The 19,014-nt window shown below is 40.3% G+C and overlaps 1 protein-coding gene across 1 annotated transcript in view; it reads right to left on the bottom strand.

The window, feature by feature from the left end:
• COL4A1 (collagen type IV alpha 1 chain) overlaps positions 1 to 19,014 on the bottom strand; it is a 139,229-nt gene that overhangs the window by 38,811 nt on the left and 81,404 nt on the right. Inside the window, exons 3-19 of the mRNA XM_070408600.1 lie at positions 13,218 to 13,307; positions 12,984 to 13,028; positions 12,007 to 12,051; positions 11,839 to 11,901; positions 11,309 to 11,362; positions 11,098 to 11,124; positions 9,765 to 9,848; positions 9,616 to 9,678; positions 8,305 to 8,340; positions 7,727 to 7,768; positions 6,351 to 6,437; positions 5,836 to 5,862; positions 5,626 to 5,676; positions 4,736 to 4,780; positions 4,598 to 4,651; positions 2,065 to 2,106; positions 347 to 431 (exon numbers count right to left, since the gene is read on the bottom strand). Coding sequence (XP_070264701.1) covers positions 347 to 431; positions 2,065 to 2,106; positions 4,598 to 4,651; positions 4,736 to 4,780; positions 5,626 to 5,676; positions 5,836 to 5,862; positions 6,351 to 6,437; positions 7,727 to 7,768; positions 8,305 to 8,340; positions 9,616 to 9,678; positions 9,765 to 9,848; positions 11,098 to 11,124; positions 11,309 to 11,362; positions 11,839 to 11,901; positions 12,007 to 12,051; positions 12,984 to 13,028; positions 13,218 to 13,307 — 940 coding nt within the window. The remainder of the gene's footprint in view (positions 1 to 346; positions 432 to 2,064; positions 2,107 to 4,597; positions 4,652 to 4,735; positions 4,781 to 5,625; positions 5,677 to 5,835; positions 5,863 to 6,350; positions 6,438 to 7,726; positions 7,769 to 8,304; positions 8,341 to 9,615; positions 9,679 to 9,764; positions 9,849 to 11,097; positions 11,125 to 11,308; positions 11,363 to 11,838; positions 11,902 to 12,006; positions 12,052 to 12,983; positions 13,029 to 13,217; positions 13,308 to 19,014) is intronic.

Genomic DNA, 19,014 nt, shown 5'->3' with positions numbered 1-19,014 from the left:
AAAGAGTTGGACAGGCTGAGTCTGGTGCACTTGTGATTGATGGTTTATATCTCTGTACCCAGGAGTACCCACTGCCAAGGGGAACAGGAAGGCCGAACGCGTGGAAATGCGGTGCCCCTGAAGCTACAGAGATGCCAGGAGGGGGGCCCCGGATGGACAGTGTGACAATGAAACATGAGCTCGAGTGAGACTCGGTCACCACGCGGTCCTGCGAGGCACGCAGATGTTTTCAAGGTGCAAACGAGTGCAGGTTGAAAATGGAAGAAAGAGGAAGAGAGGATGAGAGAGACAGGGGGAGGAGAGGAGGTAAGAGCAAGAGAGGGAAAGACAAAGGAGAGCAACTTACCTTTGGGCCCTGGCTCTCCTCTCAACCCCGGAGACCCTGGGAAGCCCCTCTCGCCTTTTTCTCCCAAGGGTCCTGGGCCGATCACCTGAATTACAGAACACGAGATCACCACAGGGCCTGGCAGGGGCTGGTGCTATAGATGAAGAAGCTAATGCTTTTCCTGTCCTTGCATGAAATGTGAAAGAGAAGCAGTCATGGGGCAGGGGGAGCCAAAACATACAAAATAAATATTCCATAATGTCCTCCTGCAGAGAATCCACCAGGCAGGAGCTTTACCAACGAGGTAACGTTAGAAAAATATTAATTCCAAGGTTTAGGTTTGGAATTTCTAAATGTCCGTACAAGCCATAACGTGAGTAGTCTCCCTTAAAGAGTGCTAGCAGAAAACACTTACATTTCCTCTAACTGTTTGCAACAGAACACTCCAGCGTTTTTACTAGAAGAGTTTTCTCCTTTCTTTTTTATTAAATGGTCCAAAGTGGGGACCTCCTTAAGGCCCTAAGGATGGAAGGCAAAAAGAATGCACTTTTGCCTCGTTAAAAAGGAGTGAACTTACCCACTCAATTCTAAATTACTAAAATTCAAAGAAAATGACCAAGTCAAATGACTTCATTATTACCCTTAAAATATAATTCCTTTGTTGCAATTAAGTTACTGAATATTATTAAAATCTGCTGATGAGGTTAAGCTAAAAACAGGTTACTTGAATGCTGCTGCGGGATCACAAATATGGAAAATGGAGTCATAAGTATATATGGAGAATTAAAAGAATTAAGAAAGCTTGAGAAGTTAATCCAATGATCCTATGCCTGGAAATGTAGCTTAAGGAGAAATGACTCACCACCACCACCCATCACCCCCATACACTCACTCTCGCACACAATGGTTTTTACAACCATTCATCAACACAGTGCAATGGCAGAAAATAAGAGAATGGTAACATTTTCATCATTTTAAAAAAGCTGTGGGGATGCCCAGCTTGTGTGGCTCAGTGGGTGAGCATCAACTGATGAACCAGGAGGTCATGATTCGATTCCTGGTCAGGGCACATGCCCGGGTTGCAGGCTCGATCCCCAGTGCGGGGCATACAGGTGGCAATTGATCAATGATTCTCTCTCATCATTGATGTTTCTATCTCTCTCTCCCTTTCCTTTCCTCTCTGAAATCAATAAAAGTATATTTTTAAAAAATAAAAAAGCTTTGGGGCAAAATGGTTAAAATAATTATAGCAAAACACTGACAAGATATTGAAAATGATTACTTGAAGATCACTTGAAAACATGAAGAATGTACTTTTTTTAAAAAAAAGTTACATACAGTGATTATGAGTATGTACAACTATGCATATGGACAAGGAGTAAAATGTTATTTGCAAAAATGAAAACTGTTTTTGCTTAGAGCAGTCAAATTGTGGATGATCTGTCCCTTTTGATAATGTTTTCCTCGATGGACCATTTAAATCAAAAAAGTTTCAGAGTATGTGGCTACTATTCTTACCCACATGCAGAAATGATCAAAATTTAATAAAAAGTAAGACCCAAACTCCACACCATAAAAAATATAAAATTATTAGTTCAGATTGTACGCAACCCCTTTCCATAAAAATGTCGGTCTAGGAATGCTGCGGAGCCTGTGGCCTAAGCAACTGCTTGGCCTCAACTCCTTTCCTTTCTTCATTTCAAAGGCTCTCCAGCCCAGCAAACATTACTCTTACTCACAATTCCAGGTGGGCCTGGAGGACCTGCTTCACCTTTGTCTCCCTACAAAAGAAAAAACTTAACTTCAGCATTTTTTAGCTAGAAAGAGTAGTGATCTTTCAGAAAGCAATTAAATTTTGCAAGAAATATCTTCCTCTCAATACCTCCCATCCCGATTAGCTTAAAGTGCTCTGTAATAACTATAACAAAAGCAAATACATTTCATTTTGCTTTGCATAAGGGTGACATATGAGGATAAAAGTTTCTACAAGACACTAATGGGAAGCCAATTAGTCACATGACAAACAAGCTCTCGGTTTTTGTTCTGTTGACTGTACGCTCCCTCAGAGAACTTTACCTGAAGAACTTTACAATTAGCAAAACATGAAGAATGTATTTTTTTTTAAAAAGTTACATACAGTGATTATAAATATGTATAACTATGCATATGGACCAGAAGTAAAATGTTGTTTGCAAAAATGAAAACTGTTTTTGCTTAGAGCAGTGAAATTATGTACTCATTTGTAAGCTGACTTCGTACACAGTTGGTTTACAATAAAATTAAAATAAATGAAATAAAACGATATGAAAGATTCTGATTTCTTAGTATATTTTTCTTAAAGAAATCATTTTATTTGAGGTCTTTAGGTGTAAGAATGTCCAAATTTGCATTGGAAATCGTAATAAAGGATACTTACGGTTTTTTCTTTCCCCTTAAAATCCAACATTATTTAAAAACATTAAGTGAATAAATTCTGGTCACTTTGAGGCTTAATTTAATCCATATTAGATGAAAAACCCCTCAAAATTAATTTTATATATTGTTCTTATATAAACATCGTAATACTTTTAAAAGTCTTAAGATATGCCATTATTCCATGAATGTACTTTTTTTTCTTTTAAACTAATGAATTAAACTTAGGCATTAAGTCAAATTGGCTGTTTTGGTTTTTCATAAATATGAGAAGAATTTTAGAAGTATTTGTAAAACTTAAAAAATATCTTAGCTAATATATTCCAAACATATTTATCTTTTAAATTCTACAAGATTTTACTTACTCAAAAAATTAAAGCCTTTGTATAGATTTTCTCCCTTTGTCCCTGGCTTTGATAAGCAAACCTTGAGGTCCTTTCCCTAGTTTATCATTCATTGTTAGAGATAAACATTTCCAAATTACAGCTGACCCTTGACCAATGCAGGGGTTAAGGGCAATGACCCCCACACACAGTCAAAAACCCATGTATAACTTTTGACTCCCCGAAAACTTACCTCCTAATAGCCTACTGTTGAACCTTACCAATGACATGAACAGGGGATTATCACATATTTTGTATGTTATATGTATTATATGTTTTATTCTTACAATAAAGTAAGCTAGAGAAAAGAGTTATTAAGAAAATCATAAGGAAGAGAAAATACATTTACAGTTCTGTATGTACTTATAGTTCTGTATGTACTTATTGGGGGTGGGGGGAATCTACTTGTAAGTACACCCATGCATTTCAAATCCATATTGTTAAAGTGTCAACTATATTTCTATTTTAGTAGAAATGTGTATTACCTAGTCTCATGATTAAAAGAAAACAATAAAGCAATGAGTTTTTTCTGTCTATCAGAATAACAAATATTTTTTAAAGTTTGATAACCAGCAGTTGCCAAATGAAAGGGCCCGAAACTGATAGAGGTGCCTTTCTGGGGGCAATTTGGGGGCACATGGCAAAAGCTTCCAAAAGAGTCTAAACGTTGACCCCAAACATTATTTTTAGGAATTTATAACAGGGAAATGAGCAGACCAGTGAACAAAAATAAGTTGTAATTATAAAAATGTGGAAGGGGCCTAAATACCAAGTAGAAGGCATGGACAATAAAAGAATAAATGTATAGCCCTAGCTGGTTTGGCTCAGTGGATAGAGCGTCGGCCTGCGGACTCAAGGGTCCCAGGTTCGATCCCGGTCAAGGGCATGTACCTGGGTTGTGGGCACATCCCCAGTAGGGGGCGTGTAAGAGGCAGCTGAATCGATGTTTCTCTCTCATCGATGTTTCTAACTCGCTATCCCTCTCCCTCTCCCTTCCTCTCTGTAAAAAAAATCAATAAAATATATATTTTTAAAAAGAATAAATGTATAACTACATTTATGGACATAGAAATATATCCACTTCATAGTATTATGCAACAAAGCAGGATGTATGATGCAATATCATTTTTTCAAAGCACATGTACATATGTGTACATAGGACAATTACCAACTCTGACCATCTCTGAGTGGGTAATAGAAAGATCCCATAAGCTATTTTTCTTCACAATATCTTTTTGCATTTTCTGGGGGTGGTTTACAATCAGGAAAAATTAATCTACTACAAAAAAACTTAACATCTCATTTTTAAAAAAATGTATGCATACAAATAAAACCAATATGTTAAGTTGTGTTTTTGCTCACATGGAGCATAAATAACTGTAATTCTTTGTGAGTCCATAGGCCACTATTCTAGTAAAAATTTCTGAACTGACCTACAAAATGAAGGTTAAAAACTCAAAACAGTGCCCCTATTTACCTTAAAGCCTGGTTGTCCTGGTTGTCCTGGGAACCCTGGGGTGCCGGGAAACCCCTAAAGGAAACAGGAGAGGCAACAACAGTCGTCAGCTAGTGGAGGCCAACAGCTTCCTTTTAAAAATCACAGAGAAATACTTACTGGACTCCCCTTTTCTCCTTTTTCACCATCTTTTCCAGGCTTTCCCTGTACAATAAAAATTTAAATATTAGTATTTCATCAACAATCACAGCAAATATGCTGTAACAACAAGGCTCTGATTCAAATGCAAGTTCATTGTCATCTTTCATAGGAAGCCTCTGTGTAAGCTGATGCCATTACAACAAGGAATAGAGTGTACACTGAATAACTACGAAAAAGTTACAACAGAAGAGGACTTTTCCATTTAAAAAAAACAAATGGAGCCTGATTAGTTCCAAATCTTCTAAGGTACCCTAACATTTGGCAGCATAGCTACCACCAGAGAAGGTTCCCTATTGGCAAGTGAGCATTTGGTAGCTGCTATGCAGAGCATTGATTTTAGTGGAGGTTTTCCAGCATTATTTCAGGGGAGAAACTGAAAACGCTCAGGCTACTGGAAACTGGGAGGGTGTCCTTTCACCAGGACTCTGGGGGTTGAGAAGCATCTGAGCATCTCCACTCCAGGATGTGCATCTCGGATCTGGGTGGAGGTCCGAGCTGGCCTGGGAAGGTGGCAGCGAAGGGCACCAAGGGCGCTGAGCAAGTGGACAGTTGGCGATCAGTGGGGAACCAATAGGTGGGCAGCTCTTCAGAGAGGCCCCCACCCAATGCCAGACTGTCTTGGGGTGTGAATAACAAAGGGCCTCAACCTTCTGGGACTTTTTTTCAAGTGATGACAGGTCTCCGTATTTCTACCCAAGGGCTTCAGAAAAGCCCTTAGGAGAGGAAAGGGAGAAACCAGAAAAGCCCTCCCAGTTTCTTCCATTCTTCTGTGTGCCTGAACCTGTGATTCTAGGAATGTAAGGAAAACGATTTACAATAGGAATAAAAAGACTCTTAAAAGAACTTACTCGGGGTCCTGGCTTTCCAGGTTCACCTTTCTCTCCATACCCTGGCACTCCCTTGGGGGGAAAAAAAGAGAGAGTTAGATTCAGTCACACATTTAGGTAAAATATTAAATTAAGTAAATATTACACTTAAAGTGAAATAAGCTTGTAACTTAATTCCAATATGTTAGTTTCCCACAAAATAATAATGATCAACAAGAATTTAGTACTTACCGGAGATCCAGGTTCACCTTTAATACCCTAAAAGAATTTTAAAGAGAGAGAAGTCGATCAGTACTATCTAATGGCTATATCATTTTTATATGCGACATTGAACACGTGAAAGGAAAAAATAAACCTTTTCCTGATATAGTAACAAAGAAATTTACATTGGTCTCCAGCATTCACGTCCTCACCTTGACTGGATTATGGATTTTAAAAGGGTAATTAATTATGCTTGATCCACAGCTGGTGTCCCTTCTGCTGATCCAGCTCATCCTCCACTGGGGTGGACTGAAAAAGCCCTCACTTGAGTGAGTCAGCCTCAAACCAGGCTTTCTCCTACCCAGGACCAGCTGCCTCTGCTTTCAGATGCCCATCTTTTACATGATGAATAGTCTATAAATCTGTTCTCCAGGTCAGGGGTGAACACAGCTGGAGAAACTGAATTTTGACACAGTTTCTCTTTATCCCCTGGAATTTATGCAAAATTAGCAAGACGACATTCAGTGGACAAAGTCGTTTCATACCTTCTCTCCTTTAGTGATATGTTCTCCTTTTTCTTCCCTTTGAGCCTCTCCTGGCATTCCTGCAGGGCCAATGACCCCCTGATCGCCCTGTTGATGCAAACATTGGGAACTAGTTAGGCAAAAAATAATTATATATTGAAAAAAAATGCAGAGGAGGCCTAAAATAAAACATCTATCTTAAAAGTGTTCTTACACTCTTTTCTCATCCATCCTTGCCTTAGCAGAAAATGAAGTTTCAGTAGGAAGAGGGCACGATTAGTATCTAAAGCCAGAAGGAGACTTTCATCTCTCAGGGGTCACAAAAGCTACTGTCTTGAGTAATAGCAATGGAACCTGATCATCTATAGGACACATGTATGAACGCATGTATGTACAGACCATGCATACATATACAAACAGCATATATGTGTGTATATATACACATACTAGGACACATGTATACAAGCATATGCATACTCGTATACTGTCCAATTGCATTTTGATGTCCTAAAAAAGACACAAATTGCCTAATAGAGCCTGGGAAGAAAGGAGGTATCTTTAGGTAAACCAACAATACAAGAACCATCAAGAATTGTCTTCCTCGGCCATCCTAAATGCTGGGTACAACTGGAAGTATAGTGAGTCCCCAAATGAGTGAGTTCCAAAAAATTCAACTGTCTAAATTCCAGGATTACTTTGTTGTATGTGAAGATTATGAAAAAAGTGGGCCAAAATTTGGGGTAGAAAGCAGAGGCCACCTGTCCAGGACACATCTGCCCATGCCTCGGTTGACTTGGGGCCTCCTGGTGGCCGTTGTCTACAATGTCTTGACCATCCACAGAAAAGAACCTTGGCCAGGCAGGTGCTGCCGTAATTCCAATAATCTCCACTTGGTTAGTGCCCATTTCGGGAACTGATGGAGAGATCACCAGAGAATCAGAGGTCCACTGATGTTCTTCCTTCTTCCCAAGAGGGGGTTGCCTGCTCTGGTCTATGCCTCCTGCCTCCATGGCTCATTTCCTCCCCATTTTGGTATGATGACCTTTGCTTTTGCAGGGTTCAGTATAGTTACACTATTAACAGTCAAGTCCTAAATTGGAGTCATTTATAATAAAGTCTAGGTCTGGTCTTATCACTGTCTGAGAACATTTTGATTGAATTGCATATGTTCAATCAAGGGATTAATGGCTTCATTATATTCTCTCTGGGTGAGATCACACATAGAGTTCAGTGACATTTAGCTGTGCATTTTAAGGAAGACACTAACAAACTCAAGAATGTGCAGAGAAAAGTAACTATGGGATAAGAGCCCAAGAGTAGGTCAAGAGGCAGAAACTCTATCATGCTTGGCACTGTAATTTTAAACATGAAAACTCCCCAAAGCAATATGTACTCACTTTTTCACCTTTTGGTCCTTGAAAACTTAAGCCCATTTGACCCTGTTGATTGAAAATTAGGCTTCCATTATTAGAGTTGTCTACTTTGCTCAAAAGTGTCTAACAAATATCATATAAAATGCAGTATGATAGTAGATTTAAGGCAATAGCTTTATCCCACAACCACCCTAAGATTTTCAATGAAGTTGTGATCATATTGTATTAAATGTCTATAAAAAGTTTCTAAAAGTATTATTGAAAAATAGGTCTATAAAAGCCTTTTTTCTTAACTTAAGGTTTTTAAACTCTGGCTTCATAAGACTAAGGGAAAAAAATCAATGATTCCAAAATAATGACTAAGGGGTTGGTAGATGGAAAAAAAGATCAATGGACGAAGAGATCAATCAAATAACCAATTGGTAGGTTAGATAGATGGATGAATAGATGGATAGGTAGCTAGACAGATGTTAACTATAGAGATAGGTAAAGAAGTTAGAATTTTCCAAAAATTTTTAACAGAGACTTAAAGAATGAGCTATGACAATTTCATGACAGTCATACACTAATGCCAAAGAAAAACAAATGACACAAATCTTTACCTTTTCACCTGGAGGGCCAGGAGGGCCAGGGGGACCCTAAAAGATAAAGCATTTTAATTAAATACAGTTTACAACCCTGGTAGACTTTAAATGCTTCTTTGTACAGAAATTATGTTACGATCCTATGGTTAAAATAATTTATTTGTTAATTTTTTTCCTGTGCTCTAGAAATGTAAAACTTTGAAAGTAACCAGAAACTAGTCTTATATGATTATTAACAGGAATGTAAATACTTAAAAAATCTTTGGCACTGTCCTGTGGAATCCATTGATCTAAGAACATGCCAGCTCACAAACAATGGATGAAATCACCAGCCAAACTCTCTATGATTCTACACTTTCCAGTTTGGAAATGATGTTTGTCTAATTTGGATATAATTTTTTATCTTAAAAAAAGCTGAATGATTTCTTCCAGCAAGTAGACTATAATGAAGTCAAAAAAACTTGTGTTTGCAACAAAATTTCAGAATGCTTTCTATAACCATTTAAAAAGGAAAAACTGGTGATTCTTTATGTACATAAAGAATGCCATCAGCACAGTAAGTCTAGTAACCATACGTTACTAATCATTCTTTACTTATAAATATTTCATACACTTACAAGAACATATAAGACGTTTCATGTGCAGGAATGAGTATAAGAAGAGTTGTTGAATTTTATCCACCCTCAAAAAAGAGTAAATTTAAAAGATAAGCCTCAGGACTCTCAGGCAGGCTAGTGTGAGGATAACAAAATAAGTGCATTATTCATTCCTGGTAAACATAAGTCTTGTTAATATTAACTCTCTCATGATCCCAAATATGTATATGTGAGCAGATGACATCCCCTTTCTATTGAGAATTATCAGCTGTGAGGGAGGCCAATGACAGTGATGAGCCTTCTGGGATGTTATCTCTGGGTGCTCAGTTGGCACAATCTTTGAAATACTGTGTAGCTTCTAGCCATCACCTGGTCTGTGTCCTTAGCCCCCAACAGAGCAGACCCACAAGTCCATCTCTAGGGCTGAATCTCCTTGTCCACCTTGAATTCAGCCTCTTCAGGCCATGGATCACTGGCATCACTCACATAATGAAGGTGTTGTCTGTTTGGGGGCTGTCTTGGCATGCAGTGCTATTATTATCCTGTTCCCACAGCTCTGGGAATGTGTGGACCATAAATGCAGCCAAATATTTTCATAAGAAATTCATCCACCCAACCCAAATCAAGGGAGATCGCCACTGTGTAAAGTTTTTGTTAAATTGTATTTGTTTTCACACCTCAAGATAGTTGTTCTTCGAATGACTGCCTCAGGGAAACATCCCCCCAAACTTACTGGTGGTCCGGCATATCCAGGAGGGCCTACGGGACCTTGCGTCCCTGGGAATCCTGGTGAACCCTACAATGTATTGAGAAAGAAAAGAATCAAAATGCAAACCAGGAGGAGACTCAGCATGGGATTATAATTATTCAGCAAATGCTTACTGGTATTCCTGGGGGTCCGGGAAATCCTCTTTCACCTTTTAGCAGCATCCCGGGCACGTGGCCAAGTATTTCACCAGGATCGCCCTATGTGATGAAAAATAAGACAAAGTCTCGGATACTGGTATTTGTGTAGAGAAACTTAAAACCTATCAAATATTAGGCATGCATTACTGGTATGGAACCAGCCCATGTCTGGGGTTTAGACTCTCTCTAAGCTTCAAATATATAGATTGGCTGTCTCCCCATTCATGCTACTCTCTTAATAACCAGCGTTCAGTGTTGCACAGTCAACTCAGCTGCAACCAGGACTGACTGTCTAGACGGCAAAGTGAAAGGATCAATGACACTTCCACGGGACTGTCCCATACAGACACGAGAAATACTAGATCAGGACCCAGTCTCTGGTCAAGAGACTGTGTGACCACAGGCCAGTCTGACAAAACAAGAACTGGATTTCAAGGAAAGTATTTCAAGATGAGCATTTTTATCAAAGCAGAGCATTTTTATGATGGTAAATGTCATGTGTTCACTTAGGCCACATACCGAGGGGCCTACGCCCCACCGGGACATATAGGAAAATCAAGCTGAGAGGGACCATGGATTGGCTCTGAATAAAGAGGTCGTGACACCAGGATTTAACCTAAGGCAAATGGGGGTCTTCCTGACATAATTATGGAATGTATGATAGTGACTCCAGAGTATAGGCAACATGAAAAAGGGTTGTATACGTTGTATATAAGTCAAACCAGATAGATTAAATATGAGACCAACTTGAGTTCTTTTTGGTGGCCCTGTCCTTATGTCCTATGGCTCTGGAAAAGGAGCATCCAAACTGAGATGTCTATGCAGGTAATTAATCTGAACTAGACTCACATCTGTTAATATTTACACTGTGCTGCCTATTCCTGCTTATTTCCTATTAAGACAGTGTACCTATGTCTGAACTTTAGTTTCTAAAATTTAAGTAAATGACTTATATACCTTTTTAATGGAACAGAGTTTAGACCAGGGGTCCTCAAACTATGGCCCGCGAGCCACATACAAATACAAATATTGTATTTGTTCCCGTTTTGTTTTTTTACTTCAAAATAAGATATGTGCAGTGTGCATAGGAATTTGTTCATAGTTTTTTTTTTTTAACTATAGTCTGGCCCTCCAATGGTCTGAGGGACAGTGAACTGGCCCCCTGTTTAAAAAGTTTGAGGACCCCTGGTTTAGACAAATGTGTCCATAGGCAATTGGCCCACCAAAGTGATTTAAAGTAAATTTACTTTCACAATCATCTGTTTTAAACAGACTTCTGTAATGAATCCAATAAAGTAAAATAATGTACCTTCATTCCGGGTAACCCTGGTGGTCCCTGAAAAAAAAAAAAAAAAAAAAAGGTTAGTATTAGTTTCGTTTTTCTCAAAACATCACTAGGATTAAGATATAAGACCAAAATAAAAAAACAAAAAAAAAAAGGGCGGGGTAAGGAAAGGAAATGAAAAGAGAGAAATTCTAGTCAAAGAAAGAAATTCTGAGTTAAACAACCTCATACTCACAGGATTTCCAGTGAATCCAGGCAAACCGGGAGGTCCCAGGGGCCCTCGTTCACCCTGAGGGGACAGCAGACAGTCACTCACAAGTACCGGACAAGTCAGGCGGGACCTCACTCCAGACACCCTGGTCAGTTACGATGTCCCACCTCATTTGTTAATTAACATCATTTCTTAAAAACTGTTGCAATCTATGTTACTGAGTGGTACTTCACAACAGAAGAGATATACTTGAAAATATAATTAATAGGAACAGGATTAAGGGCAGCATTTTCTTGTTTGATTTAGTAATAGATTATAGGTAAGAAATACAATATTTAAAGCAATTTTAGAGTAAAATTGTCCAAAAGAGAAAGTCGTAATTATATCATTCTTAAACATTAAATATGGGAAAACTGCATTTCCTAATCACATAAAGAAAGTGTTGAGACAAGCAGCTTTGCAGTGATGGCAACTGAACAACTTGGCCTGATTTCTCAAGATGCAAAGTCAGGTGAACAGGCACAAAGGGAGAAAGGTCTCGGTTTTGAATTTACCTTTGTCCCGTTGCATCCTGGGATACCACGGGGACCTGGGGGGCCGTCTTGTCCAGGAATACCCTGCAATTAATAAAGTGAAGAAGCAGCCAAAATTTAAAAACCCCTGATGATGCCATCACTCATCAAATGTCTCATAGAGGAAGCAGGTGCACTTTATATACATACAGGAATTCCTGGGTTTCCAGGGTAACCGGATATTCCTGGGGGTCCCTGTAAGGATGGAAGTGAAAAGGTTTCCATGAGCATTGGGGAACCTCTTTTCCTCCCACTGCACCCACCTAAAGGTGTCTACCCTAACTGTTGGCATTCAGAACATTACACTGAGCAGACAGGGGCATCCTACCGGGGAGGCAGCTGAGGGCTCAGCCCAGGGAGGCAGGTACCCCAGGCTTTCAGAAGCAATTCTCCATGGAAAGCTGACTATGACTTCCTTCTAAAATCAAGGCTGCCCATGCACAATATAACTCTGCCCTCATTTCCTTCTTTGTAATTTCTAGGTGAATAAATAGATAAACATCTACAAAATTCAAATTAAAAGCTCAAACCGTTGGGAAGAAGAATGCATGGGATAAATCAGCTCATTGGGGGGGAGAGACAAGTTCTTCCTAGTTGAAATAGGATCATCTCCATCACAGAGAGGTCCAAGGACAAATGCACCCACTGGTCACTGTCACACTCCCCTTCAGCAAGTACCAATAGCAGAATCAAACTTTCCATTTTACAGCGCAATTCGGTTTTTCTAATTCCCGTCAAAGATCTTTATTTTTGCATCTCTCAGGTATGGGAGTAGCCAAGAAGTGTATGAAGAAGGAAGAGAAAGTTTAGCTCTGGAAATAGTATCACTTCACTATTAAATGAAGACATGTTTCTCCCACGACTCCCCCAAATTCAAATATGTCTACAAGAATCCTTGAGGAAGGACAGATGGGGAGGAACAAGTGTGAAAGAGAATGAACAGCAGCTCCGCTTATGCACAGCACCAGTGGCAAGGACTGGAGGTCAAAAATGATAAGCTATGGCTTATTTTAAGTTCTTACGCCCTCTACACATGCTGTCTGGGCCCTGAGGGAGAGGAACAAAGAGAACGGAGAGGAAGGGAAGGAAGTCTCCACAGTCATTACCAACGTGACAATTATACTCACTCTTGTCCCTTTTGTTCCTGGCAGTCCTGGTTCTCCAGCATCTCCCTGGAGCAAAACAGAAAAACCATTATGACCACTCGTTATAACAAGAATACAGATCAGTGGCTGGGAGAGGTCAATGGCGGGGGGGAGGAGACATATGTAATACTTTCAACAATAAAAACTTTTTAAAAAAAGAATATAGATTATTTCAATTCTACACCCTCACAGCTTTCATCACCCAGGTAAGCTTACCTTCTGTCCAGGTGGTCCCTGTGGCCCCTCAGGTCCTTGCATTCCTGGAAATCCAATGACACCTTGTAACCCTGGGAGGCCTCTTTCACCCTGCGGAGGAGGAAGGAGTTAATATATTCAGTGTCATTATGAGACCCAATCAGATAAGATTTTGTTACAAAAAGTAGGTGGAAAGAAATTGAAGAAACAAGTCAGGAATCAGTGTCTCTGAGCATCATCCAATAGTGCATAAGTTTACAGTGAGCATCTAAAAAGAGGTGCTGAAATGAATTCCTGTTTCAGGTGGCTTTTGAGGGCAGGAATGCAATACCTGGCCCAATGCTTTCTTTTTTTATTTTTATTGATTTTTTACAGAGAGGAAGGGAGAGGGATAGAGAGCCAGAAACATTAATGAGAGAGAAACATCGATCAGCTGCCTCCTGCACACTCCCCACTGGGGATGTGCCCGAAACCAAGGTACATGCCCTTGACCAGAATCAAACCTGGGACCCATCAGACCGCAGGCCGACGCTCTATCCACTGAGCCAAACCGGCTAGGGCCCAATGCTTTCTATATACTATATTCTAAGTGCTAAATAAGTTGTTGGATAAATAGATAGCTGGGGATTACTTTTCACTGAATTGATTATAATCTCATCCAGTTAGTGGAATCTTCTTCGGACCAGTAGACCCAGCACTGAGATTTTGTGAGTAGACTATCAGTCAATTTTTTTCCCCTAGGTGCAAGCAGGAGCTGGGCAGGCAGAGCTCACGGTGTGAGTTACAGCATGATGCCGAGCCTTCCCTGTGCAATCAGAGGTCTGAAGATGGGCTTTCCTAAGTGCCTTTAAAAAGTGGGTTTGGGGTTTTTTTGTGGGTTTTTTTTTTTAGGTGTTTTTGTTTGTTTGTTTTGTTTTTTGCAAAGGTTGGATCAAAGTTCAATTATGGTCTCTGCTCTTGTGGAGCAAAAATAATGGGAAACATTATTTTAAAATAATAATGAATTTGGACTTTAATGCAATCTTACAATACAAAGTGGGCAGATTAAGTATCAGTGGTTAGTTAGCTGAGTTTTAAAAGCAGAGATTCCAGGCGGGATTTCAAACTGACAAGCTATGCCTTGCATAACACAAACATTTACCAGGAGTTACTTAAAACTCTTTCATGATTGCAAAAGGAGACAAAGCAAGAACTTTCAAAGTCGTCCTTCTTTCCAAACCACTCGGCCAGTCTGACACTTGCTGGTGAACGAACGGCCTGCTTCGCTTTTAGAAACGCGGAAATGTGGATCTGAACTTAGGACTGCAGCCACTGGGCGTCCATGGGTTGTAGTTTTAACGAGAAGGTAGGTCAGGAGTCCAGAAACAGCGAGTAGAGATAATAGTTGATATAATAGTAGATGGATTAAAGAAAATGAAGCCCTATACTTTGGCACACCCCTTTGGACCATCAGTATCCAGAGAATCTACCAGAAAGAAGAGAGGCTGATATGTCAGAGCTGTCAGCATAGGATTTGACCAGAATGCTGGCTCCTCTTCCCCGACGCCTGTGACAGCTGGGAAAGAAAAACATTCTCAGACCAAGACTTGATCAAAGGTGAAGCTACTCAAATAAACTCATTATTCACCTATAAGAATAATGAGATACAGCTGCAGAAAATCCTGATGACAGCAATATATGGCACCTCTTATCATATCAACCTCTTCCCTTTTATACAGATGTGGGAAAACTCCACCCAGAATAGAATTGAACTGAACTGCAAACAACTGGCTAAAAAAAAAAAAAAAAAAAAAAAATTAATGAACATTGAATTGCATACCCCAAATAACCTGAGATAGGAAGGAAATGTGAGCGGCACGTCAACATGAAAGCTTTCTAGTGCATCTGGTGGAGTATTTTTAGGACTTAGTTAATATTGGCGGTATCATTATGAGACCCAATGCAGATAAGATTTTATAGTCCCCATTTTAATCATGGAATACATGGAGGCCCAGAGCCAAGACTGGCTGATTTCTACAAGTTTCTCATTGAGTCAGCTCCAAAGCCAAAAATAGAAATGAGGTCAGCCTAAACCAGAGTCCATGTTTTTTCTAGGTCACTAGAGCAAGCTGGTTCCCAGCAAAATATGAAACAATTCACCAACATTAAGTTAGTCCCTTCTCTGTCCATTCCACAGATCGGGATATTAGCATCCGGTGCTTAGCCGACCTGTGACATGTCACTGGGTGACCCCTGCATGCTCCTGGGAACTGAATACAGAAATTTCAATTCCCAGTCCCTGCTTTCACCACAAGAGCACATTCTTTCCCAAATGTCACCAGAATGCTTAAGCAATCCATTTATCCCAGGAGTTTTGAAATTAAGTAGCTAAAAAGGAAGTGACGTCTTCGTCGACATGGTTCTTGCCATTTCCCACATGGGTTGTTTTTTGTTTTTTTCTAATCTTTCATTCGGACATAAGTGCACATGAGTAATCTAATGTCCCATTCCCTGTCAAGGTTACTGTGGGCACCAGAGCAGAGCACACAGACAGGAAAAGCATTCAAACAGCTATACAATTAGCTGCCAAACATCACGCGCTGTCTGCGGGCCAACTTATTCCTCCAAGCTTTTAGCAAATCTCCACTGGGGTTAGAGGAAGAGCAAAGAGCTGGACCAGTGTGCAAAGGTTACTGGTGCCAGTAGTTTCTGAGCCAGACTTTGCAGCTGCAACAAGCAATACTGCGGCTGCCAACCCCCTTATATTGGAGTTCGAGGCAGAATGTGCACTGTTAGAAAAAACTGAGAAGGACCCTTAGTCATCTGTTTCCCCTGATGTCCTAAAGGCAAGGTCCCAAGGACATGGCAGCCACATAACTGACGCCAGACAGAAGTGAAACCCACGCCCACTGTTATCACAGCAATGAGAACTTAAAATGGAGGAGGGGAGGGGAAAGAAGCTTGTAAAATATTGCACAGCTTTGATGCAATGGCATTTCATAGTTTTATTCTTGACTGTCAGTGTCATGTATTGCACTGGTCAAAAAAAGAAATAAATTTCATAGACCAACAGAGGTGATTACTGCTATATTCTCAAATGGTGCAATTCAGAATTTGAGGAGGAAGGACAAAATGCCACCATCTATAAAGATGAAAGAATACAGCCACAGAGCATAATCTTAGTATCAAATCAGCTATTCGAAATTAGGCATGAAATAGTTTCACGCACGGAGCAACTTAAAAATTTTGCCTAATATATTATCCAGAGCAAGGACATACTTTCAAAAAAAATCCATAAAATAGGGGAAAAACAGGTTCTGTTATAATATCCGATTATTTCGCTTCCTTGTAAAAAGCTTAGGGAAACATCTTTATGATGGAAATCAAATGCTAGAATATAGCCCCACCTCTATTTAAGTCAGAAGTAGAAATACAAAATAAGCGCCAAGGATGGCGGAAGTTGAAATATTGTGAAACTCCTAACTTTGGAGGACGATATAAATACCAATACAAACACTGAAGTTAAAAATTTAACTGGAATAAGCAGTCAACAAGAATCTTATCATCAGTGGTCAGCAGGGGATCACAATCTTGGAGTTAAATATTTTAATTTTTCATATTTAAAAATACCATGATCATGGATGTCTACAAGGCAGGAAGCAGAAGCAGAAATGCCGCCAGACACTGGATGTCCTCCCCCAGGCGGACTGGCCACATGGGCAGAGCCTTGTACACGTGCTTGGGTTCATTCACCAGAACGCAGAACAAATTCAACCAGTGATAGTAATTAGACAGATTTTTTTCTGTTGGGTTTCCCCTTTTAGAAGTAAATACTTTAAAGGCAGAGTATTGTTTTATTCATTCACAGCATTAGGCACAAACTTTAAATTCAATAAAAGTTGGTGCACGAGCCTGGCAGGCATAGCTCAGTGGTTGAGCATCATCCTATGAACCAGGAGGTCACAGCTCGATTCCGGGTCAGGGCATATGCCTGAGTTGTGGGCTCCAGCCCCAGTGTGGGGCATGCAGGAGGCAGCCGATCCATGATTTTCTCTCATCATTGATGTTTCTAGCTCTCTCTCCCTCTCCCTTCCTCTCTGAAATCAATAAAAAATATTTTTTTTTTAAAGTTGGTGAACGAATGATGAACCAACCAATAATATAACATAGATTCTACCTATGTGTCCCAAAGACTTTAAAACATACTAAAATACAATTATTGGGCAGGATGGGATCCCTGAGCTCCCTCCCCCAGTCTGAAGGCCTGTGGGCACCGCTTGAGACTGACTAATGTATGCACCACTGGCCAAAGAAGCAACGGGGGAGAAAGCCACGGTAGGGACATGACACTGGATCAGCTGTTTCTTTCTGTCATCTGGTGCCTTGAGATTTCTTTTTCCAAACAAGGCTGCAAATAATTGAGGGGATGGAAGCGTTTACATTTGGAGCCAGAGCTCACCAAGCATTCAGTGATGAGGAAACGATTTCAGATGACGGGTCACAGTCAATGGGTGACTGCGGAACTCGGCCAAAAATTCCACAAGTCCAATTCCTTGAGCCCAACAATAATCAGACATCTGCACAACCATTTCCTGAATACCAATACTGCTGGGAAAGTGGTGGGAAGGCTACGGTCAGTGTCAGGGGGTCATGGAAAATCTCTGTGACGAGGCCCCGCGGGGAGCTCCATCCATGCCAGAAAGCTTGACATTATGGCAGAAATATCGCCATTGATGCAGAGGAGAGGAGGCGAGAGGAAATACACAGCTAGAACCCCGAAAGGCCCACTTTCCCTCAGGGGAAAACATGAATATTCTCCTTTGTGCTATGAAATGTATAACTGGATTCTTAAAAGAATGTGTATATGTCAACACTACATTTCTTTAATGAATTAGATATAATATGAAGATTGTTTCATGCAACCACTCTACCATTACTAATGTTTTCTGCACTTAACATTTTAATAATAGAGCAGGGCAGAATAATATAATCACACACAAAAAGCATGGCTACAAATCTTTATCTTATTCCCAAACTCTTCGTTTTCTCTCTCAGACCCTGGCGATGTTTAGCTTGAGACAGTCAATGTTAGGAATCTTTAAGCACTGGCTTGCCACCAAATATGTGGGTATATGTTAAGAGCTTTAGCAATTATATATGGAGAGAGGAGCATTGAAGAGATTGTTCCTAGAAATGAGGACATTCCCCATCTTTACAAATTTAAAAGGTGAGAAGAATCAGAAAGTGTTAAAAATGAGGCAGGGGGGAGCAGCTAATCTTCACATACTGTGAGATCCATTCTTTCTAGGAGCCTCTGGAGCCATTCTGCCTCTTCTGAACCACAGATCCCACCTGGCCTCTTACCACAGGCACCTCGTTTCCCTACCTCTGACCATCATCAGAATTGCTGTGACTTGCTCCTGAGGCTGCTGAAGCTGCAGGTGGCCAGCTTTGTATGAAGGATGGGACAGACATAAGAGCTGAGGTTTGGGAACAGGAGCCCAGCTGGATATGTAGGAAGGAAAGCGAAGAGGCCTTTCTGTGACCAAGCCTGGACTTCCGTTTTTGTGCTGGACTTCCTGCCTCAGGGCTGAGTGGAAAATCCCAACCCCTGTGGGTAAGATCCATCTCCTGGGTAAGTCCACCTATGCCCAGCGGATGGGTCACCAGCTTCACACTGCCCACAGACACAGCACAGTTCTGCATCTCCAAGTGCCCAAGTTCAAGGGTAGATTTCTATTGGATAAATCCTGATATCAGAACATTATTTGAGCCCTTGATAAATTCTGACACAATTCTAGGAATGTCAACATTGCTATGAAGTTGGTTGGTAAACCTA

Source organism: Myotis yumanensis, unplaced genomic scaffold (genome assembly GCF_028538775.1).
Source record: "Myotis yumanensis isolate MYYU_CA2020_CCGP unplaced genomic scaffold, mMyoYum1.0.hap1 SCAF_3, whole genome shotgun sequence".
In the NCBI taxonomy this organism is placed as follows: Eukaryota; Metazoa; Chordata; class Mammalia; order Chiroptera; family Vespertilionidae; genus Myotis; species Myotis yumanensis.
This window is presented reverse-complemented; position numbering and strand designations above follow the sequence as displayed.